The sequence below is a fragment of the Apis mellifera genome, linkage group LG9, assembly GCF_003254395.2.
Source record: "Apis mellifera strain DH4 linkage group LG9, Amel_HAv3.1, whole genome shotgun sequence".
Taxonomy (NCBI): domain Eukaryota; kingdom Metazoa; phylum Arthropoda; class Insecta; order Hymenoptera; family Apidae; genus Apis; species Apis mellifera.
Window position 1 is genome coordinate 6,886,859 of NC_037646.1, and position 27,937 is coordinate 6,914,795.

Sequence of the window (27,937 nt, forward strand, 5' to 3'; positions counted from 1 at the left end):
GCTATATACTGCTACTAGCTCGTTTATTCCTGTTTCTTTTTTTCTTTTTTTTTTTTGTTTTCAAGAAAGAAACATGCGATTAAAATCGAAAACGATCCACGATATTGGCTCGTAAATTCGTAATTCGATAACACAGCCGAAGGACGAGTTCGAAGTACCATTTCTACCTTGATTAATCTCGTGTTAATAAATTTCTTTATTAATAAATTTCGTTCAAAATAATAATAATTTCAAGTGTAAATACAATTATTATTGTTGTACGGGACGGCAAGATTTTTATTTGTTTGATCGTCTCCTCGTTTTGTTTTTTTCAATCGAAGGATAAATAAAAATATAATTAACAGTATTTTGTATTTTAATTTGATGATGCATAAAGATTTTGATATATTGGTTAAACGATATTGCTAATTTTCTACGCTATTTTTTTTTTTTTATATTTGAAGATTGAATTTATTATGCTTATACGTCAAAATTGAAATAAAAAAATGAAACGCTTAATGCATCAGACAACAGAGAGATTTTTCCAAGAGTTGGGAAAAAGATTAATCTTGTCGTATCTCAAATAATTAAAGACACGTAATCGAGTTGATTATAAAAATTGAAAATTAATCGCGATCATCTTATTGGCAATTGTTATTCTTTCACAAAATTGTTGCTCGAAATAATTACAAGTTCATTGTACTTTTTCAACTTTTTACTCAAGATATTAGAGATGTATATTTAAATAAATTTCATTTCGTAAATAAAATCAATCCTTGGTTAGATGTATATTCGTTTAATTAGATAATATGATTTACGACACGACATTTTCGTTTTATATTAACGTTGAAACAATGAATAGTATCACGATACGAGTCTTGACACGATCACATGCTCAGAATTCGTGATCTGGATGCTGTAGAGCAAAATATCATCGAACAACAACTGAAGAGAATTGGTCAGAGAGGGGGAGAAAGGTGGAACTATAAGAACTTGGGGCTAACCACAACAGTATTCACTTCTAGACAGACTATCTGATCATATGAATGATTACTTTGCTCTTGACATTCATAATCTTGTTCAGTTCGTTTTTAGAGATTGTAATACTTTATTCCTCTCGAAAAATTGATTTCCTAGAAAGAAGAAGAGATGAACAAGATCACGGTAATCGGATCGATCGTAATCGTCACTGTTTTTGCCACTGTTTTTGCGCGTGATTTGCGTAAGTGATATTTTTTCAATTTTTTTTTTTTTTGCCATTTTTTTTAAGTTTTCTTCGAATGAGAATTTTTAATCAGAATCAATAATCTGGAAAATATACATTGATATTGCTACGTTTCGAATTCTTGTTGATATTGGATCAGAAAAAATTTTTTATAATTATTCGAGGGAATTAGAATAAGAGATTAAAAAAGGTAGAGATATAATAATTTTTTTTTATATTATTCTTTTTAACAGGAAAAAATTGAAATTGAAATATTTACATCATATTTTAATGATAAAACATTTGCATCAAAAAGGTTTCAAAAATATAGAAGATAGTTATGTTTTTAAATCGTTAAAATTTACAATCTTTTTTTCCATTTTGCTTTTTTATATTTTATCATTACATATTCTTATCGAATTAAGCAAGTTTTTCCACTAAACATTTGATCGACATTTAATTTGATTATTATACACAATTCTTCATAATTCACCTGAAAGAAAATCACCTGATTCAATTTTTAATCATCATTATATATAAAGCAACAATTACAAAAAAATGTATGTACATATTTTTAAAGATTTGTTTCAAAATGAAGATTGGTCAGAATTTAAAAATAATAATTAATTTATGATAAATTTATTATTTCTTCTTAAAACTGCTAAAAATCAAATAATCATAACCAATTTTTAAATTGAATATGAAATGTAATAATGCATTGTTAATACATTAAATGAAAAGAATATTTTCAATTTTGATCAAATTATAATTTTTTTTTGAAAAATTATTGAATCAATAAATTTGTAAAATTTGTTACAGCCGATTTCATTCACGTTTGCAAAAAGAACGATCCAAATTTGAGCAAATGCATAACGGATAGTGTGAATCATCTTAGGCCTTACTTAAATACAGGATTACCAGAATACAATATACCCGCCTTGGAACCATTTTTGTTAAAGGAATTGATAACCACGACTGAAGAAAATGTTAAATTGAAGCTGAGAAACATCAAAGTATATGGAGCAAGTAATTTCACTATAACGAAATTGAAGTAAGTTAAAAAAAAATTGCTAAAAAATTAATTTCACATAAAATAAATTTAAAATTTCAAAAAATCGATTAAATTAAATGTCAGAAAATTTTAAAAAATGTTACATATTTCCCTTTTGAGTATTAACTTTCTAAAGCATTGTTAAAATTCAATTTTTAATTTTTATTTATCGAATTTAAACAATTTTTAGAATGATATAATTTTATATATATATATATATATATATTCAAAATTTCGAAATTCAGTAGAAAATTTAAATTTATGTTCTTTAATACCATTTTTAACATTTAAATTATCTGAAAAAATTAAATAATGAATTGAATATTGAATAAACACAATGCGTTTGTAAAACTTTTAAAAGAACCGTGTTTCATTCATTCAAAATTCTGAGAAATTTAATTGCTAAATTTAATTAAAATTAATTATTGTGCTCATTCTGATCTTCATTATTATTATTATTTTGATTTCATTCTTGATTTTCATGTAGATCGTAGAATTGTTTCAGTAATTAAAGTTGAAGTGGTAGAATATGATTATAAAAGTAAATCGATTAAATGAATGCTGGAATGAATATCTCGAATGATTCACTTGTTAATTTATTCTTCATTTTTTCCTCCTTTTTTTCTTTAAATAAAAGAAAATGATCTTGACCATTAAAGATATCCAATGTTAATTTACATCAAATTAATATCAAAATAAAAATTATTGCAATCATTTTATCTTATTAAATATCAAAATAAAAAATTCTGCAGAGATTTTTTTTCTTTCAATATCCAAGGATATACAAGGATATTCTTCGTTCTTCTGGTTAATGAAATTCTTTATTATCGTGTGACATTAGTTCCTTATTTCATTGTTGAATTTTATATCTTATATAATAAATTATAGAAAAGAAATTAAGAAAAACTAATAATCGATCATAAAGATCATTAGGTATCCGTAACAAAAAATTATTCAAGGAAAACACCATGAATTAAGCGTGAATAAAACATTTAGAATTTATGATGAATCGCGATCATTATTTATAATGGCGTAAAATTTGCAAAAATTTTTTTCTCTCTCTTCGCATAATTATCTTAGTTTTTTTTTCGCCATTATTATTCCTACATAGTTGATTTACCATATTCAATTATTGAAATTAATTGTAAATCAATATTCAACGATGAATTTAATTTCGATTATCAAGTTGTATTTCAATGAATGTCATTCTAATTATTTGATGCGAAAGGAAAAAACGTGTAAAGAGACTTAGTAAAATAAAAAAAATAAAAAAAAAAGAAAGAGAGAGATTACATAACGTGACGTGTAAAACAGAAATGGGTTCGTCATTATGTCAAAAATAATGAGACGCGTTACGAGTTGCAGCGATGAACGACCTGTCTTGGAAATGAAGACATTGTCTTGTCAATGGATTAAAGACATCCATGAAAATAAAAATCAAATTCGAAAACTTGATTCGAAGTTCAACTTGAAATTTTAATATCAGGGAATAGAATTGTTCAATTTCTCTCAATTCATTTAATGAAATTATTAATTTTCATTCAGAAATAAATTTCTAGATTACTATACATTAAATTATTATTCTTTTCTATACATAATATTTTTTTGATTATTGAAGTTATTACAAATACTTTATTATAATATCACTTTCTTATTATAATATCTTGAGTTAATCTAATTCCTCTGCTAATTTAAGATCGAGGCAATATAAGTTTATCGAAAATGTGATACATAATTAATTATTGACTCGTGTGACTCATAGACAAAAAAAAGAAAAGTTTAAATAAAGAGATCCGTCGTTTAATATTCTACGTGTGCACGAGGTAATGGCCATGACACGAACTCTTGCGGTTCTAGTTAGAAATAATTTGTATGGCGAACGCATGATACGAGGATCGCAAAAAGATATGGAACCCACGGAAACCATCTGAACGGAAACGATGAATGTCAATGGCGGGTGAATCGTTAATGGAAGAATTGTTGTCGAAAAATTTCTTTCCAAGAAATTCTGTATTTCAATTATTTTTTAAAATTACAAGCAATTTTTCATTAAAGATATTAATTTTTTAATGATCATAGAAAAAAAATTATCTCAGAATGTTGTGTTAATTAATTATGACAATATTAAATAGAAATTGTAAAACAATCAAGAGATTCGATTAATTGAATTAACTTTTGAGGAAAAATTTTCCAAATAATCTTCTAATTGAAATATTTTCTTTAATCATTCGCAGAAGCAACATAGACACTTTAAATTTCGTGGTCGATTTGGATTTTTCAAATCTCATCATAAAAGGGGAATACGACGTGGATGGACAACTACTGTTGCTACGAATTCGTGGAAGTGGAGCCCTGAATGGTCAGTTCAACAATTGCAAGGCACTTGTGAAATTGCAAATGGAGATGACAAAGGGAAAGGATGGTCAGAATTACTTAAAACTGGCCGATCTTCAAACCAAGATCTTCGTTGGATCTGGCTCTAGTTTGAAGTTGGACAATCTTTTCGGCGGTGATCCAGTTCTTGGAGATGCTATCAACGTTGCCATCAATAGTAATTTCGACTCTTTTCTAAAAGAAATAACGCCTATCATCGAGAACGCCATCTCGAATACATTCACTGATATTTCGAACAGTATTCTGAAGCAGTTCCCTTATGAGAAACTTTTCCCAGAATCATAGATATTTTTAGATAAATGATGGATCCAAATCTTTTTGAACGATTGAATTGTATTGTATTAATATCATTAATGAAATTTGATGAAATAGTAATTTTTTTTTTCTATGATGATAAAACAAATTTGGTAGATAGTGAAATTGATGAAATCTTAGGAGTAAATTTAAAAAATTTAAAAAACCTTTCTATTATTTTCATTATGAAATTAATATTGTATCAAGTTTTGAAACATTAATGATGATTTTTTATGAATTTGGATTAATAATAATACGATTTCAAAAATCATTTTGTGAAAATCTCTTGTGGTTCACAATTGAGATTAATAAGGAATAATTAAGAAAATTTTGTAATTTTGTAAAACAAATTGTAATTCAGTAATTTCATTAATGTAATTAATTAGTAGGTAATAATGCTTTGTTAACTGGTTATTATTTTCACTAGATAAAATATCTTTAACAAACATTTATTTTATGATCTCCTTATCAAATATTCATATGTTGTGCAATGGAAAAGAACAATAAGATTAAGATTTTCTAAAAATATTGTATTTAAATATTTCTTTATATGAATTAATAACTGTTTAACGAAGCATTATAGTATATTATTGTACAAGAGGGTTTAGATCTGAATTTTATTATAAAATTTTATTACACATTCAAAAATGATAATTCATTTGAATTTGTACTTTGAAAGTAAGAATTGTCAATTTTTTTTTTTGTGATTCACAAGTACAAAAAATAAGTATTACTGTTCTTCTGATAATTTGATTCTTGGACAATTTGATTGTTAATCAATTATGCGTTATAGTGTAATGTATATGAGGTTAAAATATGAGAAATAAACAAATTACAAATTACAATTATCAGAACAATTTTTTATTAATTATGTAAAAAGTTTTTCTTGATTGTCTTGATAAATTGAGAAATGAAAATAAAATTTTTAGAAAGAAATTTTACAATTTTGTAATAAAAAAAAAAGAATCTGAAAGATAGGATATTTTTAGATTTTTACAAAATTTTTAATCACTTTCTAACATTACAACTTTATTTAACATTATAATGACGTAATATTAGTGTCAAGTAACAATAACTATTAGTATTTTAATACTTACATATTTATTTATGCATTTTTTAAATTATTTATTTATTTAAATTAATTATTTATTTTTTTTTTCATTTTTAAAATTTTTTTTCACTTTTTTCAATTATTTAAAATTGTTATATTTTTCTTGATTCTTGACTCATTGAATGCTATGCTCGAAAGAAAAATATCTTAAAATAATTGAAAAGAATATTTTAACTGCTTAATAAAAAAAGAAAAAAAAAATTAAAAAATACATCGTTGCACAAAAAAATTGTCGCAACAAATTCGACCAATCTTTTTCATTCCCTGTCGGGGAGTAATTCATCAAAAGTGAAATGTTTACAGAAATTGTTGCATAATTCAAGAAAATTTTCTGAAATGATCCTTTCTAAATTAGGTATGAGGATTTTTAATGTCTCTTTATTATCAATCGTAGTTAACATTTCTTTCAAAATATCGAAATTATTCGAATCGAAATCGAAAGACAATTTTCCGATACTCAGATTTAGATTTATCGATTTGAAATAAAGATATTGTTTACCATTGCGTTCTATTTTTTCCAAGAATAATTTCATCTTTGTTTTTACGATTTCTGTAAACGAAATTTATTATCATTGTTGTATCCTTGACAAAAGTTTTACTTAGAATTATTAGAAATTAAATATTTTTAAAAATATTCATTATTTTATCCATGAATACGATAAAATTAAAAATTGATATAAAAATATACATCAAATATTTTATATTGCAAATTAAAAATTAACTATTATTAAATATAAATATACATATATTTATCCATTTTTTAAAATAAATATTTCTTATTTTATACTTATTTATGGTAGATCTAGATAAAAATTATTAAAAAAAATATTTTAACTAAGAATTACATTTTGAATATTTTTAAAAATTTAATTTGGAAATTTAAAATATTAAAAACACGTATTAAAGAGTTATTATCGATTATATTTTCGTGTTAAGAATTAATAATCAGATTACTTATCCCCTTTCAAAGTCAACGATCCATTTTTCTGTAAAGGGACGGAAACATTTATGATCATGTTATAATCAACATTGATTTCATTTTTATCAAAATGAAGATTGATGTCCAATTCCATTTTCTCGAGATCCAAGTGCAAATATTCTATATGAAAATTCGATAAGTGATGCAATTTCACGTTCATGCCAACAATCTTAATGTTAGGCTTGTCGATAATCGTTATATTATTGAGCAAAAACGGCTCTATTGACATTATGTCTGTTTCGGGAATTCCCTCAATGAGCTTTCTCTTCAAATTTTTGATGCTTTTGAGGACGCAATCATCGAGATTAGGATTCCTTTGACCACAAATTTGGATGTACGAAGCTGAAAACCGAGTACGTGATTTATCGATATTTTTTATATGTATTATCTGAAATTTTCTTTTTTTGTTTCATTTTCTGAGATTAAACATTTCTGTATTTCTTTATCCTTTTGACATGTAAATTGTTTTCCATTATAATTGTATTTAATAGGAATAGGATTTGAGATCGAGGGATGGTTGTGTTCTAGAATATTCTGGAAAAAAGTTATTGAATATAACGACATTGACATTATTTTGTTTTAATAAATAGAATAGAAAAAAGATATGCATTTCTATTATATATTATGCAAATATTAAAATATTAACAATTCTATGTGTATAGAATTTATTTTATGTCTATAGAATAATTTATTTCATAATATAGTCGATATAGAATGTGGAATATGAAATCTTTCTTTCTTTATTTATTTTATATTTTAAACTTATTTAAAATCAAGAATTTATACATTTTCAAAATATTTTATAGAATTTCTATTAAGATTTCTTAAGATTATATTATTAAAAATTTATTTGATAAAATTAATTTGGTAAAGTTTATAGATGTAACATTACAATTTAGAGTAATTGAGCGATCAAAATTTCTTTGTCCAATATCCAATCTTGATTATTTTAATTTTCATGTGCCATTAGATGTACCTACTACAACATTGAATTTAAATGAAAAAAATGTTTTTCCGTATTGCTCGACCTTCCCTTGATTCAAAATGATAATCATTTCCAATGTAAAATTCATCATATAAATTGAATGTAAATCCAATGTAAATCATCTTTTTCTATAAACTTTTTTATATTAAATTTATTATATATTAATCGATTTTTATCTATCTAAATTATTTTTTTATATATATATTAACTTTTCAATTATTTACGCAGATATTATATCAATTACCAAGAATCTAAATTTGAGGAATTTCAGAGAATTTATTAAGATTTTTGGTGGAACAGATATCTTTCAAAAAAGAAGAAAAGAAAGAAGAAAAAAAATTACTTTTGACAATTTTGAGAATTTCTGGAATACAATTTTCAATTTGAATTCAATTTTTATTATTTTATTATTTTCCTTTTGTTTAATTTTAATTAAAATATACTTACGAACTTCAGATATCGTATTTCCAATAATGGCTATGATTACAAGAAGATACTTGGCATACATTTTTTCTTGTTACTGAACTCAACCAATTTAACAAAGAAACTGATCTTCATTTGTTTTGAAAACATATTATATAGAACTTGAGTAATTAAGAGTATATTATATGAATGATCAAGATACGAGATATTTTTGCATAATTGTAAATAATAATTGTGTAAACAATAAATCCATAGTCACGATTAAAGACTATTCAAATTCAATACATGTACAAGGTATTTATCTTATATATGCACGTATATTCGTAGATCTTTCGAAGGTCAATTCTACATAAAAATTCTACATAAAAATTGGTATGCAAAAAATATTAATTGAGATTTATTTATTCAAAGTTCAGAGATTATTATGTTAGAATAACAATTTCAGATTTGAAATTGTTTGTTTTATAATTATTATTGAAACTACAAAGATATCTTTGTGAAAATTAATATTGAATTTATAAATTAAATTATTTAAACAAAATTAAGTTCAAATTGATATTGTTTCAAGTTATAAGTTGTAAACAACTTAAATTTGTACTAGATAAAGCGATGTTTTTATATTGTTATTTATTATTTATCATTGAAGAAAGAATGTAACAGAATTACATAACATAGAGATCATTTTTTTTTTTGCTCATTTAATTTTCATATATTTCATAATACATTTGATATCAATAAATATAAAAATTTATAAAAATAAAAATCTTGTGATTCTTATTAGAATCATGAGAATGAGTCATGAATCATGAGAATCAGAAAATAACCAAATAACAAAATAACAAAGTAATCAACAAAGTAATTAAATTATAAATAATTTTTTATTTGAAATATTAGAGAATTTATAATTTATATATATACGTCATATTACATTTAAATATTTTGCGTAAATATTTAAGATCATTGATCATAATGAAAAAGAAAAGTTGACTAAATAATTTTTTTCTTTTCTCGATTTTATCATACACATAAAAATCTAATTCTTCTGCATTTTTTCGAGTAATTTATTACTAAAATAGTTAATAAATTAATTTTTAGAATAAAAAAAAACTTCTGCTATCATCTGAAAATATTGAAATTCGATCTTACATTATCTATCTATAAATAAATAATAAATTTTAAATAATACAATTTTAAATAATAAATTTTAAATAATTATTTGAAATAAGAATAGAATTTAATTTAAAATTTTTTCAAAAAAATCATTACAAATATAAAAATCATTGATTCTTCTTCTTCAAATCAAGAAGACACGAGATTGATCAGAGATTTAATTAAAAAAATTTAAATTTTCTCTAATTTTTCTTTTCAATTCAATCCATATGAAAGTTTTTTTTCTCCTCAAAATCTCTGATATTTCTGATTAACATATAACATCTCATGTACGTATAATTAATCGACAATAAATTATTTAATTAATAGCCAATTTGTTTGTATTAGAATAAAGATTTCAAAAAGAGATAAAAATATTAAGATAAAATATTATATAGAAGATAGAGTATAATTCTCATAGTAGAGAAGTACGAAGGAGGGATAAGGTATAAAAGAACAAGAGAAAGTGGATTGTACGAAGTCAGACGATGCTCGAGTAGCAGACGAAGAACTATGACTTGTTCTCTCTTAATTGTATACTAGCAACGAAAGTATAATAAGAGAAACTACTGAATTTATTACCGTTTCTTTCTTACTTATTATCTTTGTATTCGAGTTAAAAATTAAAAAAATCTTTCTATTATTATTCTTGTGAAGAAACGAAACGTTCAGACGCTATCTATGATACAATTGTATTGTAAGAAAAAGACAAAATATTTGTTTGATACAATTTTCATTTCCTGTTTTGATTTTGTATTCAATGCAAAATTTAAATAAATTATTATTCTATAATATTTATAATATTATATAATATATATAATATAATATTTTTAATAATTTATATATAATAATATTTATATACATTCTATAATATATAAATATTATTATATATAAATTATTATGTATATATATATATATACAATTTAATTAAAATATTGAATTATGAACAATTCTTTGACTTCATATTGAAATTGTTAAACGAATCGATTAAACCTTATCGATTAATTAAATTTTAAGGATATTGGATTAATATTTATTGATATATATATCACAAAAGAGTTATTTTCCAATAAAATATTTACAACTCGATCAATTTGAAAATACGACACTCTTTTTCGAAGAATTCAAGGAAACATCATCACGATGTCGATACAAATTACAGAAACGATTAAAGGAAAAACGAGAGAAAGAAAAAGAACGAGATAAAATTCACATTTGGCGGCCGTGTTGCAATTTATCACGAAGTACGATACTTACAACTCGAAACGTAGTAATCAAGATCGAATGTTCAACTTTGCTCGCATATTTTGTCACGGATCGAAGGATTTCGATCTTTTACTTTCGCCGTCACGAGGTAAAAATCGCGGAAATCAGTTTGCCCGATCGTTTTCCCTCTTTTTTCTTTTCATCCCCTACCTATCCGGATCGCAGCGCCAATGGCGGAAGAACGCCGATCTAACGCCGTGGATCGTTTCGTTTCGCAATTAACTTTTTACATCGCCGATTACTTATTTCGATCCACCGGTTACCACCGGTTTTAACGATCGAGCGAAGCGATCATTGTGGAATTTCTTATTTGTTAATAGACCCAGTATTCGGTATTCGGGCGGCGATCTGGATAATTGCACTTGCATGCGTGCTCTCCTTCGCAAATTTCGATTAGGAATCGATTTAAATCGAATCCAAGTTTCTTAGATTCATTTCTGAGAGATCAAAAGGGAAAGGAGAGGTTGAAATTTTTTTTGAAACAAATTTCACAGATAAAAATAAGTAATTTTTTGAGTGTAATATTTTGATAATTTTGAGTACAGGTAATTGGGAAGTCTCTGTGCCAAAGAAACGATTAGATCTTTGTATCAGAATTTTGTGAAATTCTTCGTTCTTTCTTTTTTTTTTTTTTTTTAAATTTTTATCGCGTTTCTACCAAATTGTTTGCGAGTTTCGAAGACTTTCGATTACTTTCTTCAAGTAGACTGTAAAATTGCATCAATATTCATATGTAACTGTTAAAATTAACAGCACGTAACAATTCAACCGAGAATCGTTCGATTTGCAATGCAAAGCGATATTGCTGACACTGGTTGATTTTACGACATCACATGGAAAAATGGGAATTGTGGTGAATTAATATTAACGTTTCTTTTGACGTACTTCTCCTGCTATTGTAAATTTATTTTATACAATTGAGGAATATAGGAAAAAGTTTTCACAGATAATAAATTGTTTAATTTAATTTTAAAAATCTATCTCAATATTACATTATTGTAATATTATTTAAAAAAGTGTGTTAAAATCGTTCTCAAAGTTAAATTAAAAAAAAAAGTATCTTTTGATTTGTAAAAAATAGAAAAAAAAATTTTCGCGTTTGAAGCTGTGGCGGGAAAATTGAAAATCCTTTATTCTCTATTTCTAAGTAATTCGAATTTCTTTTTATTTGAAATCATTTTTTCAAATTCATTTGTACCAGAGATTGAAAATTATTACAGAATATTATTATATTTGAGAAATAAATTTTTCCAAGAATAAATTAAAATTGAACTTTTATGAATTTTCCATCTCTTACGCGTGTCATAAAATTTATACAATTTATCTTTGTAAATTTTCCATGCATTTTCCTCCTTTCTCCTCACTGTTTCGATCGATTCTCCAATAATTTGCTACATCCCTTGATGAAACTTGTTATTTAACTCGTTACAGACGATTTGGCTTGTTAGAAAAAAAAGAAAAAACGTTATACAAAATATTATACAATTAAGCAATCCGAATTTGTGTGAATGGCGTAACGTTTACTATGATTTACGATTGTTTACGAAGTTACACGGTTTGTAATTTCACTGGCGCGCACATTTCTCATTTTTACAACTAACGCGTGTAATTGTAAATTCTTTACGTTATAATTCTCTCTATATTTTGTCATTACATAAAGAAATTCTTCTTGAGGATTCTTGAAAATAAAATAAAATAATTTTTTTTTTCCCCCTTCAATACATGTTTCTAGGCCGCCTTTGAAGAATGATTTGCTAATTTATTACGTTTACGTGTATTAAAAAAGTCTATTTATACATTTCAATTTGATTATTATCTCCTTTTCCATTCAACGAATTCCATTCTTATAATATTCTTTTATTAAATGCCGTATTATTATTCATTATAATCCAGGATTTAATTTCAACAAATTTATTTGTCACGAATAATCTTTTTTTCGAGAGAAAAGTCACGTAAATTATTCTTCTTTTATTTCTTCTCCTGCAATTCTAAATTCAATCTTTAAATCCTTTTTATTCGATACTTCTTCCCTTCAAATTTAAATTCTTTCTGAATTTTCCAATTTAACATTTAAACATCCTTTAAAATAACTGAAACTTTACAAAAATTCACTCTCAATATTTATTCAAAAATCCTTCAGAATCACTCTCGATGTACCCAAACGAAATTAAAACAAACTCTGCACCCCTTCTCTAATTAAATAAAAAACTTCAACTTCCTCTCCACTTCCATCCTTCTCTCTAAAAATCTCTCTATCTCGGCAGAATTCGAGCGAGCGAAATTGGCGAAATTGGCGAAGGGAAAACTTGGATGGATCGTGGCAAAAGGCTATTCGACGCCAAGTCGACCACCGTTTTCCAGCCATCGGCACTATGGGCTGGACCAATGACCGACAACTGGCACGAGGTAATCAACATGTCTGATTGCGATAAGGCAATCCTTGCACACCGTTGCTCGGGGATCGTGGGTTTATAGATATCATCCCCCCGTCTTTCGATCGTCGGCTAGTCGTCCAGTATCTGCCGCGATGCACGCTCTTCTTCCACGACTTTGGTACGAACGATTTTCTCTTTCTCCTCTCTCCAGACCATCCTCCAGCACTAGTGCAAGCATATTCGTTTCAATTATATGGTATATCGATCGTGTGATTCAACTGGAAGGGAAGGAAATGGTGGAAAATGGTGATGTTTGTGCGAATTTGAATTTTCTTAAAAATTATTCGTATTCGGAAGAGGGAAGTTTGTTAAATTGTGACCGATGGAGATTATGAGTTAGATCGATTATTGATACGATGAATGAAGGTAAAACGGTTTCATATCAATTTTTCTCTCTGGAATTGATTTTTCTTGAAATGATGATATATCTAAATAAGTTAAAAAAAGTAAAAGTAAAAGTTCAGAGGTTTATTTTATTTTTCTTAATCTTGATTTGTTGACAATTTGAATAAATTTCAAAGGGTAGGTTTTCTGTATATATATATGTATAAATTGGTGATTGATAGTTTTTCAATTTTAGACTGAGAAGAATTGGATATGCAAGTGAAACAATTAAAATTCTGTTTTTGGAAAAAATAGTTTGTTTTAGAAATTTGTTTTTTTCAAACAGTAAATGTTTCTTTATATTACTTTTGTAAATATTCCAAGTGTCAATCAATTGTCCATGTCTATCTTGATTTGTGTCGACAGAGGATAGATTTTCTGTACACAAGTTGATAGTTTTTTACACTTTTCTAAATATTTCAAGTATCATTCAATTAACGAACGTCACTGCTAAGAGAGATATATTGTGCAAGAGACAAAACTAGCATAAATACACAATTTACAAAGATACGGAAGAAATGAAGTTTTCACACAAACCGCGGATCGAATATGTTTGCGGTTTAGAAAATGCAATAGTGATGTAATAATGCTGTATTTCATTTGTGCTATAAATTTAATTTTAATCTGTCCAAATCGATAATTGAACGATGCGCCGTACTTTTAATATAATTGCCATTTAAATAAATTATCGTGCTGAACGGAATCTTTAAATTGATTAAATCTTTAGATTGTTCTTCTTCTTCTTAAATTCTTAACAATCCTTTTAATATTTTCGTTCCAATTCTATTTTGAATATAATTGTATACGATTTTAATTAGAATTATTTTTCAAATTACACGTTTAAGAACGTTTTAATAATATAATATATATTTGTACAGCCTTGATTCGTTTCTTTAAATAAGTTTTTTTTTTTTTATTGAAACGTGCTTAAATATGTATCTATCATCTATATAATCGACCGATTTAAATGCAGAATTTCTTATTAAACGTCGATACGAGAACACAAACATGTAATTATTCTTCTAGTTATTTAAAATTATTAAGATCAAATTTTGATAATATTTAAACAAAATTATTTTATTTTTCTTTTTTATTACATTATATAACGATATTTTAGATCTTAAGATTTTTCTTCCTTCAAAATAGAAGATGACTTTTTTTTAATAATTAACATGTAAACAAACATTATTAAATTTAAAAAAAAAATGTTATTTAAATCGTTCCTTGTGGTTAATTAAGATAGATCAAGGTTAAAATTATATTTCTTTCCGTAAATACTTAATAATACGATCGAGCCATGTTTTTTCTTCTTTTTCCAGCCTAATGGCACTTCTAGTTCCTGTAGTCTTCGCCGTTTTACGTAAGTATTTCTTTATAATATCATCATTTTTAATCAATTTTATTATTTTATTTAAAAAAATCTCTATATTCATTACATGTTATCGACCTTTTTCTTTTTAAATCATTCACGAATAATCTTAAAATAGATTCCATTCTTTATCCGTTAAAAATTCCTTCCATTTTTAAACCATTTATTTCCATTTCGAATTGGTTACATTTTACGAGCTAAATTTTTTCGACGGTCAAATTAATCACGAGAGTCTGTTTTCAAAAATATCAAAAGAGATCTTCGTGAAAAAGATTCCGAGACTTTTGAGAATCGATTGCAAAATTTCGGTTTAATAGTTTTCTTCGAGAAAAATAGAAGTATGTCGCGTGCATTTTAAACGTGGTTTCAACACTTGTATCGTGCCACTTTCGGTCTTCAAAGAGGAGAGGGCCACGACCTTAAACTCGATGCAAGATAGCCAAGCACTATTTCTTCCACAAATCGATTGGAGGAATTTCTTGAAAATTTGAATTTCGAAAAAATTAAATTTATATCTTTAAATAATATAAATATTCTAAAAAAAAGTAATCAAATTTCGAATCACGTATACTTGAAATATCTATTATTTTTGAAATTAAAAATACGAGGATAATATGAATACCATTAATCAAGATTCTATTTCTTGAATTCTTTTTTTTTCTACGATATCTATTATAATTATCTTCATGCTTCGGAAATCAAGAAAATTTCCATTAAAAAACGAATCATTAAATTGCAATTTTACTAATTTACCATTACAAGTTAATAAACATTCATCGTTCAAAATAAACTTCAACAAAATATTATTATCGATTATTATCTTTTCTCATCCTCTATAATTTTTCTAATTCTTCATTTATCCTAGATCCTCTCCCTTTCTTCCTTCTCCAAATCCATCTTTCTCTTCTCCCTTCTTTCATTCTCCCTTTTTTCACTTTCAATTCCCTTTTCATCCAACAATCAAGGAACGGATAATTAATCAACAATTGAACAATCGCGCAGCGTCGTACATAAAACCGTGCAAGAAGAGGGATCCGGACATAAACGCGTGCATCACAAGATCGATCGATCAGCTTCGTGACAAATTATCGGCTGGAATACCGGAATTCGAGGCGCCACCCATCGAGCCCCTATACCTCAAGCAAATTCGCCTGTCCAGGGGACCGATTGGAGCAAGACTTGACGTCAATCTCACGGATTTGCGGGTAAATTTGTCCCACATCTATCGACATTGCTCTTTTTTTTACGATTGAAAGAAATATCGAGCTCCACAATCTTGCAAGTATATAATAAAATCGATATGCATCGACTATTCTAAACAATTTTTCTTGAATACTGAGAAAAGGGAAACTAATTAATAAAAAATCGTTACCTTAAAATTGCATTAAATTGTTAATAAATTTTTCTTGGAAAAAAGTTTGGATTTCTGGATATAAATAAATGATATTTTCGATATTTTCTACATTTTATTATCTTAGGTGTTCGGCCCATCCACGTTCAAAGTTCGAGATCTCAAAGCGGATGTCGAGAACGTGGTCTTCACCTTCAAGGTGAACTTTGAGAAACTCCATTTCCAAGGGAAGTATCAGATCGACGCGAGGGTGCTTTTGCTCAAGTTGACGGGGGAGGGGAACATCACTGGAACGTTCAGTAAATAAATTTCTCTCTTTTTCTTCTCTTTCTAAATTTAACAGTTTCTTTTTTTCCTATTTTTCATTCCCTGATGAATGTTTAATTTTTCATTTTTTTTTTTTCTTCTTTCAAGCCGATTATGATTCAGACGTCGTTTTACGGGCGCGCAAAGTGTACAGAGACAATGATATTTATCTGAACTTTGAGAGGATGAAAGTGAAGATCAGGATTGGCAAAGCACATTTGCATCTTAGCAATTTGTTCGGCGGTGACACTGTTCTTGGTAAGTTAATAAATTAGATTCTCGATAATGTTAGAAAATCTCATACCTAGGAATAATTCAAATTATAACTTAGAATAAAAATGATGATTGAATTGTGAAATTTGATCAAAAGATTAACGTATAATTTCTTTTTTTTTTTTAAGCTGCAGCCACCCATGATCTGTTGAACAACAACAATGCATTATTCTTGGACGAGATCACTCCAGTTTTGGAAACATCCTTGGCGGATCTTTTCACAGATGTGGCAAACAAGATCACAAAATCTTTCACGTATAAAGAACTGTTTCCGGATGATTGAATCCATCCATCTTCACTTTGTCTTGTAAAAATTTGTACAGTTGTTCTATTAATTTTTCAAATTCATTGCTCTTATAATTAACATATAATATACAGAAATTTTGTATAATCGAAGGGAAGTTTTTAAATTATAATATGTATAAAATTTGTAAAGACAATTTTAACAATTTGTAAATTTTATAATTAAAGGAATAATATATATATATATATTATAAAGAAAGAAAGAGAGGGAGAGAGAGAATTATAAATGTACAATATATTTTGTACATAAAGTTTGTAAAATTATTTGTAAAATGTTTTGAATATAGTATGAAAATAAAATGTACATTTCTATGTAATATTATTATATAATATTATAATAAAATTTATTGAAACATTTATTCAACTTATAATTAAATCTATTTAATTAAACCAGATGATTGGAATATAATCATGACGAAATTAAAAGTATAGCTGATTATTTTCTAGCTTTTAAAAATCACACTTTGTAAAAAAATAGAATGAATAATTATCAATGGTTGAATCACACAGAATTTTCTTTTTTGATAATTTTAAATGAAAAGAATTTACAATCACAAAAAAGAATATATTTCTCCCATAAGATATAAAAATGGAATGGAGAATAATAATAAGTAAATATGAAAAAATTAATTTAAGAATACTAAGTTGATTAAAAAATTAATATACGATTTACACAACAATAAAGATAATTAAAGCGAGAATCATCTATCCATTTTCAATTAATCGTTTATAATACTATTTTAATAGATAATCAATCACACTATGATGCATTTTAATACATATCGAAAATATTAAAAATAGATCTACTATCATTATCGTAACGATTTAATTACTTATAAGTACAAGAAAAATCGAAGAAGAAGATTCTCTTCTTTTCAACACGTTTCTATCCAATCTCTTTTCTTTTCTTTTCTTTTCCTTTTTTCTTTTTCTTATCATCAATCTATCCACGTTATTTTCAACATCGAGCAGTACAACACAGAAGTTTCAAAGTTTAATTATTCTTTAATATTTTTAAACACGAAAAATTTTTTTGTTCCACTCAATCATTTATCATTTTTAATCCACCACGTTCAATTATATACAATATATTTCACGTATCTGTGTGAAATATTATTATCAGTAACAACTATTATAATCTATCATCTCTTCTCCAACAAAACAGGAAACGTGTCGAACTCATAATTACTTCTTGCATCTTAATCTAACGGACTAGGGAAGCAATTCTTGTTTCGTAAGAACGTTCAACGCTCTCGCGACCAATGCTCTGCTCACAGTGGCTGCTGTGTCCTCGATAATCGGACTGGCTATGTCCAGGACCAATCGTGGATTCGAGTTGAAGAATGTTGCTGCGGCCTCGGCTGCAAAAGGAAGAAATTCCATTCAATTCAATGGACGAGAAGAGAAGAGCAAGTTGGGCAAAATAATTGGAAAGCAAAATTGAATTTTTGAAAGAAAAGATTAAAGAAGAACACGTAGTACTTTGATCAAGATTAATTGGTATCAGAGGAAAGAGATTCTAACTTACCAGCTGCACTGTGGTTGGGAGGTGCTTTCAACTCGATGTTCCCATTTTCAACCCGAATTTTCGTCACCAACTTGTCGATCTCGATCTTTTGCACCCCCTTCGCGTCCGTCACTTCCTTGCCCTGTGCCTGCACGTCCACCTTCGTGTCAGCTTCGTGCCGGAAGAAAAGAGCATCGAATTAGAAGATGTTGCAGCCTTACATTTCTTTCTTTACACCATAAAAATTTCACTCACTGAAATTCCCTTTGAAGTTACCAGCTCCGTTCAAAGGAAGCAATAACAGCCTTCCCTGAACGTCGTAGTTCCCGTTCATGTGCACGTGAGGAAGTCGAACCTTGATGTTCACCGACAGATCGTTCGGGTTCGCCTTCAAATCGTCGATCGCGAAATTCGTCGCCCCATAAACGCGAATCTGGCTCATGTTCGCCTTGATCTTCAACGTTTCCAGGTTTCTGTCCACCGTCAACGAGGGTAGGAAGAGCGGGTCCAAGGCTGGCAGCTTCAACGAGGGGATACCGTTGGCGAGGTAAGGGGTTATGGCGTTCAATTGTTGGAGCACGCACACGTTGTATTGTATCAAGTCGTTCGTTCGTGGACACGGCCTTACACCAGGTGCTGGGAAGAAGAAAAGTTTTCTTTATTGAAAGATTGAATATTTGGGGAGGAGTTTTCTTTTTTTAAATTAATATTAATATAGATATATAATATTAATATAGATAATAATAATATAGAATTAATATAGATAATATTAATATTAATATAGATCAGAAATATTTGTAAGATTTTATGAATGGAAAAGATTGAAAATTTGGGGAGGAATTTTTTTTTTTAAAACACGTAAAATGGGATCAGAAGAAGTAAGTTCGTTTTCATCAATGAAAAAGATTGAAAATTTGGGAAGAAATTTTTTTTTTAAATTAATATTAATATGGAATCAGAAGAAGTGTTGTAAGTTTGTTTTTATGAATGGAAAAGATTGAAAATCTGGGGAGAAATTTTTTTTTTTAAATTAATATTAATATGGAATCAGAAGAAGTATTTGTAAGTTTGTTTTATTGAAAATTTGGGGAGGAATTTTTTTTTTAAACACGCAAAATGGGATCAGAAGAAGTAAGTTCGTTTTTATGAATGGAAAAGATTGAAAATTTGGAGAGGAATTTTTTTTTTAAATTAATATTAATATGGGATTAGAAAAAGTGTTTATAAGTTCATTTTATTGAAAATTTGGGAAGGAATTTTCTTTTTCTAAACACGTAAAATGGGATCAGAAGAGATAAATTCTTTTTTATGAATGGAAAAGATTGAAAATTTGGAGAGGAATTTTTTTTTAAATTAATATTAATATGGAATCAGAAGAAGTGTTTGTAAGTTGGTTTTTATAAATGGAAAAGATTGAAAATTTAGAGAGGAATTTTCTTTTTTAAAATACTCAAAATGGGATCAGAAGAAGTGTTTGTAAGTTTTATTGGGGAGGAATTTTTTTTTTAAAACACGTAAAATGGGATCAGAAGAAGTAAGTTCATTTTTATGAAAAAGATTGAAAATTTGGGGAGGAATATTCTTTTTTAAAACACGTAAAATTAATATTAATATAGAATCAGAAGTGTTTGTAAAGAGAAATATCGAAATATATTTGTAACTAAGTATAATAGTAATTGGAATGGAACAGAGGAAGAAACTATCGAGGTTTCTCTCCCTATCGAGTTTCGCAAAGTTTCTAAAAAAATTGGAATTTTCGTTCGAGTTACCAAAGTTCCCTCATTAGCTAAACTTCCTTTTACCTTGCGAAAGGTAAGGTCCTGTGGCATTTCGATGCCAACCAACAGTGAAAACCACGCTGCTCGCGTGTTTCTTAAAGCCTATAATTATTTTAGCTGCACTCGGTTTCAGCAATTTGAATGACCTGCTTTCCTTTGCTTAAACGACCAGTTAAACATCTAACAAAATTAATCTTTCTATCGCTTTTACGTTTGTTTCATCGTAGTAATTACTCACTTATTATATTATTAAGTCGTAATACTTTATTTTTTTAATTCAAACTTGTAAATTATTCGCAATAAAATAATTTTGTCATTGCATTTCTCATCTTCCCTCTTTTTTATAATATAAATATTCTCTACACTTCTTGTACCATAATTTTGCACTTCTACTTTTGCTTATCTATACATCCAAATCCAGTTTCACAGGGAATCGAAAAATTTATCACGTGTCGAAAATTTAATTTTGTGTAAAAAATCTATCAAAATTTTTACCAGTAAAAAGTTGCCTGCCTATATTCTATCTATAATAAGATTCGTGAAACGGAAATTGGCGAACGAGATCAACGTACCAGATCGAAGCCTAGGGTTACTGAACGATCAACGATGATGATTAAGGAGTCACGGTGGAACGGTTTTTTTTCTGGTTGGAGGCCAGGTCTCTAAAATCGAAAGTGGATACACGCTCGATAGAAAGTGAAATTATACGCTCGCTTTTTCTGCCACTGTAAACTTGAATTCTCGGGGATCATCAGGAAGAGAGCACACGTGTTCGAGAAAGGATCCAGGCAATCATCGATAGATCGTGGCCTATAGCTGTGAAAAGTACGATCGTTCCTCGAAGTACACGTTGTTTAAGTTGTTTCTTGCTCGAAATTTTAAAGGGTCGATCGATGGACTGAGAGATTGGAAGTCGAAATTGAGGGATGATAATGATTTAGAGCGTGGAAAAATTGACAAAGGAGGGATGGAAGTCGAAGTGTCGTTGAGAGATGACAATGATTTTGATTTGGAATGTAGAAAAATTGGTAAAAGAATGTTGTTGAGAAATGATAATGATAATTATTGGGAGAGTAGAAGAATGTATGGAATTTGTGGAAAGTATATACGTAAATATTTGCAGAATGCAAGTGGCATGCGGACAAATAAAATATCCAATTTTTTTTTCTTAATTTAATATTTAATTTAATATTTGTTAATAATGATAATAATTTAAAGGATAAAGTATATTTCATTTCTAAATATTTTGCAAAGTTATTTTTATCATTACGTGAAAAAATTTGGATTCTTCCTTCTCGAGAGATTTTGGTTTGATCAATTTTTGGAATTTTGATCAAGTTTGATCAAGAATAAATTTAATAAAAGAAAAAAAAAATTCAAGAATTATTAATTATTCGTAAAATAGTCGAAATTATTAATTATTAATTATTCGTAAAATATTTGTCATCCAAGTCTTCTAAGGTGTACTAAGATTGATTAGAAACCCAATATGGCAAGATGTAGAGTGTCAGGTTATAGCACCTGAGCATGATTTAAACTATTATGGATCAATGTTGTTTCAATCTTCTTTTTCTTCGATCGATTTACATAATTGATTTTTGTTTTTTTAACGTAACGCCATTATGAAATCGAATCGAGGGATAGTTGATTCGATATTTGTTTCGTCATTATCCTTTCTCCTATTCAAATCATACATCATCTGTCGTGTTAAAGAGATTGATTTATACGCAATCTGATCTTTGAAATTATTACTTCTTAATTCTAGCAAGTGATTCTTTTTTTTTAAATTTAATAATTGAATAAAAAATATATAATTCAAACGTGAAAGGAATTCTAATACGAGCTCGATTCCCTTTCCTTATGGAAATGGATCGATTCCATTCACCTCAAAAACGACTCTTGAAACCTCTCGATACGTTCATTGCGTCACATTTTATACAACGTGTCTTTTAAGGTGTCAAGCTTACGCGAGATTGAAAGTTCTTTGATCTATGAATTTTTCAAATAATATTTCTCTCGATCTTGTTACATCCTTTTTTCTTCAAATACAATAAACAAAAGTGGGATTAATTGAACAATCCTCGTCAATTTTCTTACTTCAGAATAATACAGGAAATATTTAACAATCTTAAAATCTTCGATTTTCCATTGATAAATGAATATTTTTCTTTAACAAAATTAATTATCCATTATTTTCAAAGATCGTATCTCGATATACTATGAGAAAATCTTGCTAAATCGAAGAGAATCATTTTTATCGAGAGAGAAAACTTCTCTAATCGTTCCATTCATTCTACAAATTATTAAAAAAACAACGAATCACATCCCTTCTCTCTATCCTTTCAAAAGGAAACAAATTTCTACGGAAGTACGCAACGTAGATCAAGATCAAAATAAAATATCTCGAGAGAAATTTGAAAACCTCGAAAGAAATTCAAGCACTTCGACAACACGAACTTAACTATTTAACAATTTAACCTCTTCCTATCATTCGTAAAAAAAAATTCCAACGAAAATATACTACTTACTCAACACACTGCTCCTCAACCTTACTTAACAACTTTACTTAATCCTCCTAATCCTCTTAAAAAAAAAAAAAATAAATAAATCCACACACGTGGATGAAAAACAAAGGAAAAAAAAAATATATACATCTCTTATTTATTGAAAATATCGGTACTCACGCAGCTCGGCGAATGCAGCCCCGGTGATCCAAGCGGAGATGAGAGCGAGCCCGATTAGGGACGTCATCCTGTCGACTGGCTGGTGTCGTTGGAGGACGTTGGTGGGTGAACGTTGTACCGTTGTTGGAGGGAATCGAAATTAGCAACAGCGATATCGAAAATGCGTGCGATGGCCCGCGCGCCACGGTATATATGAACTAACGCCACTTTCTCCGAGCGAGGCAGAGCCGCCCCACTCGCAGCGATGGTAAAATTTATCACGGTAGAATGCCTCCTTTTAACTCAGTCAGGGCCGTACCGCGTGTACCCGTTTTGCATCCGATAGAATTCGCGATAACCTGGATGCGGAATCGCGCGGAGCTAGGTCAGGATTGATAAAGTGGAAAAAATTTTCGAGAAACTGGAAATAGAGATTTTTCACTTTTTTTTTTTTTAATGGAACTTTGAGAGAAGTTTGAAGGAAGGATGTTACTTTGTTCTTCCGTTGTTTCTCCATTGTTTTTTGAATAATGATTTTTTAAAGATTCGAGTTTGGATTTCAAGTTTGGAATACTTTGAAGATTGGTTATTTAAGGGATTCGAGATGCTTTGGTATTTGGATCTTTTTATTCAAAGGTATCAAAGTGTCTTGAAATTGTTTATTTTAGTTGGTAAGAATTGTTTTCAAAGATATCTTGATATTTTACTTATTTTGGATATTTATTCTGGTGGTTTGTTTCTTTGTTCATTCAATTTCTGCGTTTAGAAAAATCAATTAAGTATATTGATCGAATTATATAATTTAATGCGGATTATACAATTGTCACAATATATATCTTGTAGCCATTGGAAAGTGTTGCTTGTTCGAAAGACTTGTCATATTTAAAATATAAATTTCTGAATAAATCGATTTTGTATTTATATAATAGGATTTTGTATAATAAGATTATTCAAACTTACATAAATCTTATTCGCAAACAAATAAAACATGATTTAAAACGCGACATGATTTAACCATAAATAAAACATAGAGAGATTAAATTTCTATAAACTGGCAAAGTATTATTATTAAATTCTAAGAAGAATTTTTATTACAATTTATTATTAACATTCTTACATTATGTTCTCTATATTAATGTTTAAAAAAATTAAGTTTCTCTTTCTAGAAAGAACTAGAAAGAAAAAAAAAGAAAAAAAAATTAATTTTCTCCAATTTATAATAAAATACATTTAATCCCCGTAATCAGAGAATAATTACAGGGGGAGGGGGAGGGAGGAAAGAAAAGAAAAGAGAAGAAAAGAGAAGAGAAGAGAAGAAAAGAAAAGAAAAGAAAAGAAAAATTCGATTCGAAAATAGAAATTTACAATAATCCATCAAACAAAACGAAGATTTCATTTCTCTCCGCCTACCTACATATTCAATCCCAGCTAAAATATTTTTCTCATCGGGTAATTTCTTCAATATTATAGCCTTCTTTAACGACATCCTCGTAATTTCTCTCGCCACTGTCCGAGAATCGCGATAATGATTCATCTCACGATGAATCGTCATTAATCTAACAGGCCACTCGTCCTTGTCGCAAAATTCCACATAATATTTCCTGCAATAAACCGAGATTTCGAAAGAGCACGGATAAGAAAAAAATTATGGTTCGTGCAAACAATCGTTAGTCTTATCTTCGAGCATGAGAATCGAAGAGATCCCGATTAACAAGGATTGCTACGATTTTGTAATCGATAAATGTTTTTTCTTTTTTTGGGTCGCCAAATACCGAGTGAATCATTCAAAAACAGAAAGTTTTTGCAATTTTAGGCGGAAAAATCTTAATTGATTTTTTCTGTTTCGACTGTTTATCAAGTGTCGTAAGTGAATCGTGTTTCTGATTAGCGATAAGAAATGTTTGAGAAATGTTCTCCTTGCAAATTTTTTTTTCTGGAACTTTTGACGGAAATTTAGTACTGGATAGAGGAATGGTTCAAAGTAAAATTAATATTAGGAATTTTAATCCTTTATAAGAATGTAAAAGCGTGTAATTAAAATTGATTAGAATTAAATGATTGAAATATTACCATGTGTGGATCAATAAAGATACATTGAACTTATTTTCCAGATCAATTTTTTTATTTCTACATTTTAAATTTTTCATATTTTTATAACATTTTATACATTCATAATATTAATTGGTTATTTTTCTTGCATTTCTTCTTATTTTGTTAAGTGTATTAATATTATATACAATATAGAATAAATACATAATTGTATTAATTTTATTAATCTTTTCAACTTCATTTTCAATCTAAAACTAATTTTGGTTAATATCAGTTTATTATACTCCCTTAATTTATTGTATTTTATTTCCAATAATATTTAATTTGATATTGATATTTTAAAATTTTACAATTATAATATTTCAACATTACCCTACGTTACCCTAATATCTCACATTAACCATTGTAATTAACTATTAATTCCAGCAATTTGGATCAATCTAAATCGATTCATTTCATTCTCATAATCGAGAAATCAAATTTAAATTTCCACGTGAAAAATAAAAGAAAAGGGAAAAAAAAAATCTCTTCCTCACGTGAAATTTTTCCATAGCCACTTTCCCCGAGTCAACCAATGTTGTTGCAACTCGATGAATTTTCCAAACAAGATTATGTAAAATAGAATCCCAACTGGTTTCCTAGTAGTGCTGAGAATGGTATAAATATACGTAACATTTGGAAACTCGTTTGCGAATTGGCTGACACAATCTGGGAAACGTGATCAATTAGATATGAACGAGTTTCCGGTGTGAGCAAAGGTCACGAAACGACAATAAATTGATAGATTTATGCTGATTTGTATTTTTGAGTGAAAAATTGTGGTTCTTGGGAAAACATTAAATTGGGAATTTTTTTTTCTTCTTTTTTTAACTCTTCAAGAAACTTTTTTTCGTTAATCCTTTTATTTTCTGTAATTTTTACAATTAAACTTTTCTACAATTTTTAAACACACTTGGAATTTTATTTTTTTCTCTTCTCGCAGAAAGATAATTCTTAAATTTATTATCTATAAATAAATATAATTGATTTTGTGATTAGATAGATGTATATACGTTGATTTCTTTTGGTACATTTGGCAATTTGCATTTATGCATTAAATGAATTCTTTGTAATTCTAAAAATTAAACTATTTTAACTTACACTATCCACTATTTAAATAATTTTTAAGCGTATACAATGTAAAACATGTGTGTAATGAATATACGTATGAAATTCTATATATGTAACGTGATATACTAATAAAACTAAATATAATATCTACTTAGTAAACAAAATTAATCAGTTAATAACTCTTGGAGTGATAGCCAGTGAATAAATAGAAATAAATAAATAAGTAATAATATAGAATCGTGCAATTATTGATTAATAAAAAAGATAATTTAAAAGACTGTTCAAAGAAATATGCCATTAATTATATAAACAAAGGAAATATTACCTGATGTAACTCTATTTCTTAACACCATACCTTACCTTATTCTTCCAAAGAGGAAAACGTGATCGTTAAAAATTTTCATCTTTCTTTCAATCTCAAAATATATATATATCCTTTTAAATACGTTTCCTCTTCGAACGAAAGAATTATTTCGACCACCGCGTATTACACAATATATAAATCTGTCAAAACGATTAAAGCCCAACCGTCCTCGACACCGGTTTAATTGACCGGAAGGTTTTTGTACATTTTGTAAATCATCGCATCCGCCGTTTTGTCGTTCAGGGCCTTGGTGGCCAGGTCATCGGCAAGCATGGCGGCCACCGCCTCCGCAGCCATCAAGCCTGTGGACGAAAGCCAATCGTGAATCTATTATTGAGCAAGTTAATACGCCGGACATTATTGATAGGATAAAGCGTCTGAAAGCGGACTTTTACTTCGTTCGATCGATGTCAATACACTCTTACCGCTACTTTTACTTTCCTCTATTGTTTTCTAAAACGTTCGATGGAAAGAATACATTAGATGTACGAGGAAATTAAGCTCGATTTTCTGTTCCAAGTTGATTGATATTTCCAAAATAATTATTTTACTCTTCAAATTCGAGGGTTTGGTATAGTTGGGGAATTTTGAGAATTGAGAATTCGAATATCGAAGGATTGAAAAAAATTCGAGGTGTTTCAAAAGCTTGACAATTTGAAAGGGAGGGAAGAATTTAAACATTTTTTCTTAAAGAAAACGAAGGTGATAAGGTACACACATCTGATACTTTTAAAAGGAAGCGTTTCTTCTTTCGAGTCTTACCTTTTATGTAATTGCACGCACGCTTAACACGTTCTAAACGCGATGCATTCATCCGGTCGTCGATACTCGTAATCACATCTTACATATCAATCGTTGAACAATGAGTTATTAATTATTAAATACCTCGTACCTGTTGTACACCTCCATCAAATTCTCGATCAATCGAGCCTACTTAGATATAAAATTATGCGATGAACTTATTATAATTTTTGTTCTTTCACACAGAATAAAATTGGAGAGATAATAACGAGATTCTTTGAAATAAATAATTTTCACAAATCCAACTTTCTCCCTCAAATTTATATAAATCTTAAAAACTGTGCTATAAGTAGGAAGAATCGAAATTTTCAGATTACTATAGTTCCTTTGTCACTCGTAACACTTTAGGTTTATCGACATCGCTTTCCTCCATTAAGAATTAAAACTTTTCTTCGACGTTTCCCTAGTC

At 28.0% G+C, this 27,937-nt stretch overlaps 5 protein-coding genes across 6 annotated transcripts in view; 2 read left to right on the forward strand and 3 right to left on the reverse strand.

Moving 5' to 3' along the window:
* Positions 1–984: 984 nt before the first annotated feature.
* LOC726981 (circadian clock-controlled protein) lies at positions 985–4,920 on the forward strand. Its single transcript, XM_001122696.5, has 3 exons — positions 985–1,201; positions 2,003–2,234; positions 4,469–4,920. Exons 1-3 carry the CDS (start codon positions 1,129–1,131, stop codon positions 4,911–4,913), a joined length of 750 nt encoding a protein of 249 aa, XP_001122696.1. The 5' UTR covers positions 985–1,128; the 3' UTR covers positions 4,914–4,920.
* A 1,992-nt stretch (positions 4,921–6,912) lies between these two features.
* Positions 6,913–8,781, reverse strand: LOC102656101. Its single transcript, XM_026442679.1, has 2 exons — positions 8,445–8,781; positions 6,913–7,354 (listed from the first exon to the last, which is right to left on the reverse strand). Exons 1-2 carry the CDS (start codon positions 8,503–8,505, stop codon positions 6,984–6,986), a joined length of 432 nt encoding a protein of 143 aa, XP_026298464.1. The 5' UTR covers positions 8,506–8,781; the 3' UTR covers positions 6,913–6,983.
* Positions 8,782–13,272: 4,491 nt separating this feature from the next.
* Positions 13,273–17,367, forward strand: LOC552773 (protein takeout). Of its 2 annotated transcripts, none has more exons than XM_625148.6 (6): positions 13,273–13,388; positions 14,974–15,014; positions 16,026–16,228; positions 16,502–16,673; positions 16,789–16,938; positions 17,082–17,367. In XM_625148.6, exons 1-6 carry the CDS (start codon positions 13,363–13,365, stop codon positions 17,234–17,236), a joined length of 747 nt encoding a protein of 248 aa, XP_625151.1. In that variant the 5' UTR covers positions 13,273–13,362; the 3' UTR covers positions 17,237–17,367. The 2 variants fall into 2 exon arrangements, with proteins under 2 accessions (XP_625151.1, XP_016769601.1); XM_016914112.2 differs by lacking the exon at positions 13,273–13,388 and adding an exon at positions 13,418–13,636.
* A 608-nt stretch (positions 17,368–17,975) lies between these two features.
* LOC727010 (circadian clock-controlled protein) lies at positions 17,976–23,396 on the reverse strand. Its single transcript, XM_001122724.5, has 4 exons — positions 23,226–23,396; positions 19,019–19,399; positions 18,785–18,934; positions 17,976–18,617 (listed from the first exon to the last, which is right to left on the reverse strand). Exons 1-4 carry the CDS (start codon positions 23,290–23,292, stop codon positions 18,469–18,471), a joined length of 747 nt encoding a protein of 248 aa, XP_001122724.2. The 5' UTR covers positions 23,293–23,396; the 3' UTR covers positions 17,976–18,468.
* Positions 23,397–26,208: 2,812 nt separating this feature from the next.
* Positions 26,209–27,937, reverse strand: part of LOC100576902 — a 74,014-nt gene continuing 72,285 nt past the window's right edge. Inside the window, exon 6 of the mRNA XM_026442832.1 lies at positions 26,209–27,029. Coding sequence (XP_026298617.1) covers positions 26,908–27,029 — 122 coding nt within the window. The 3' untranslated portion in view covers positions 26,209–26,907. The remainder of the gene's footprint in view (positions 27,030–27,937) is intronic.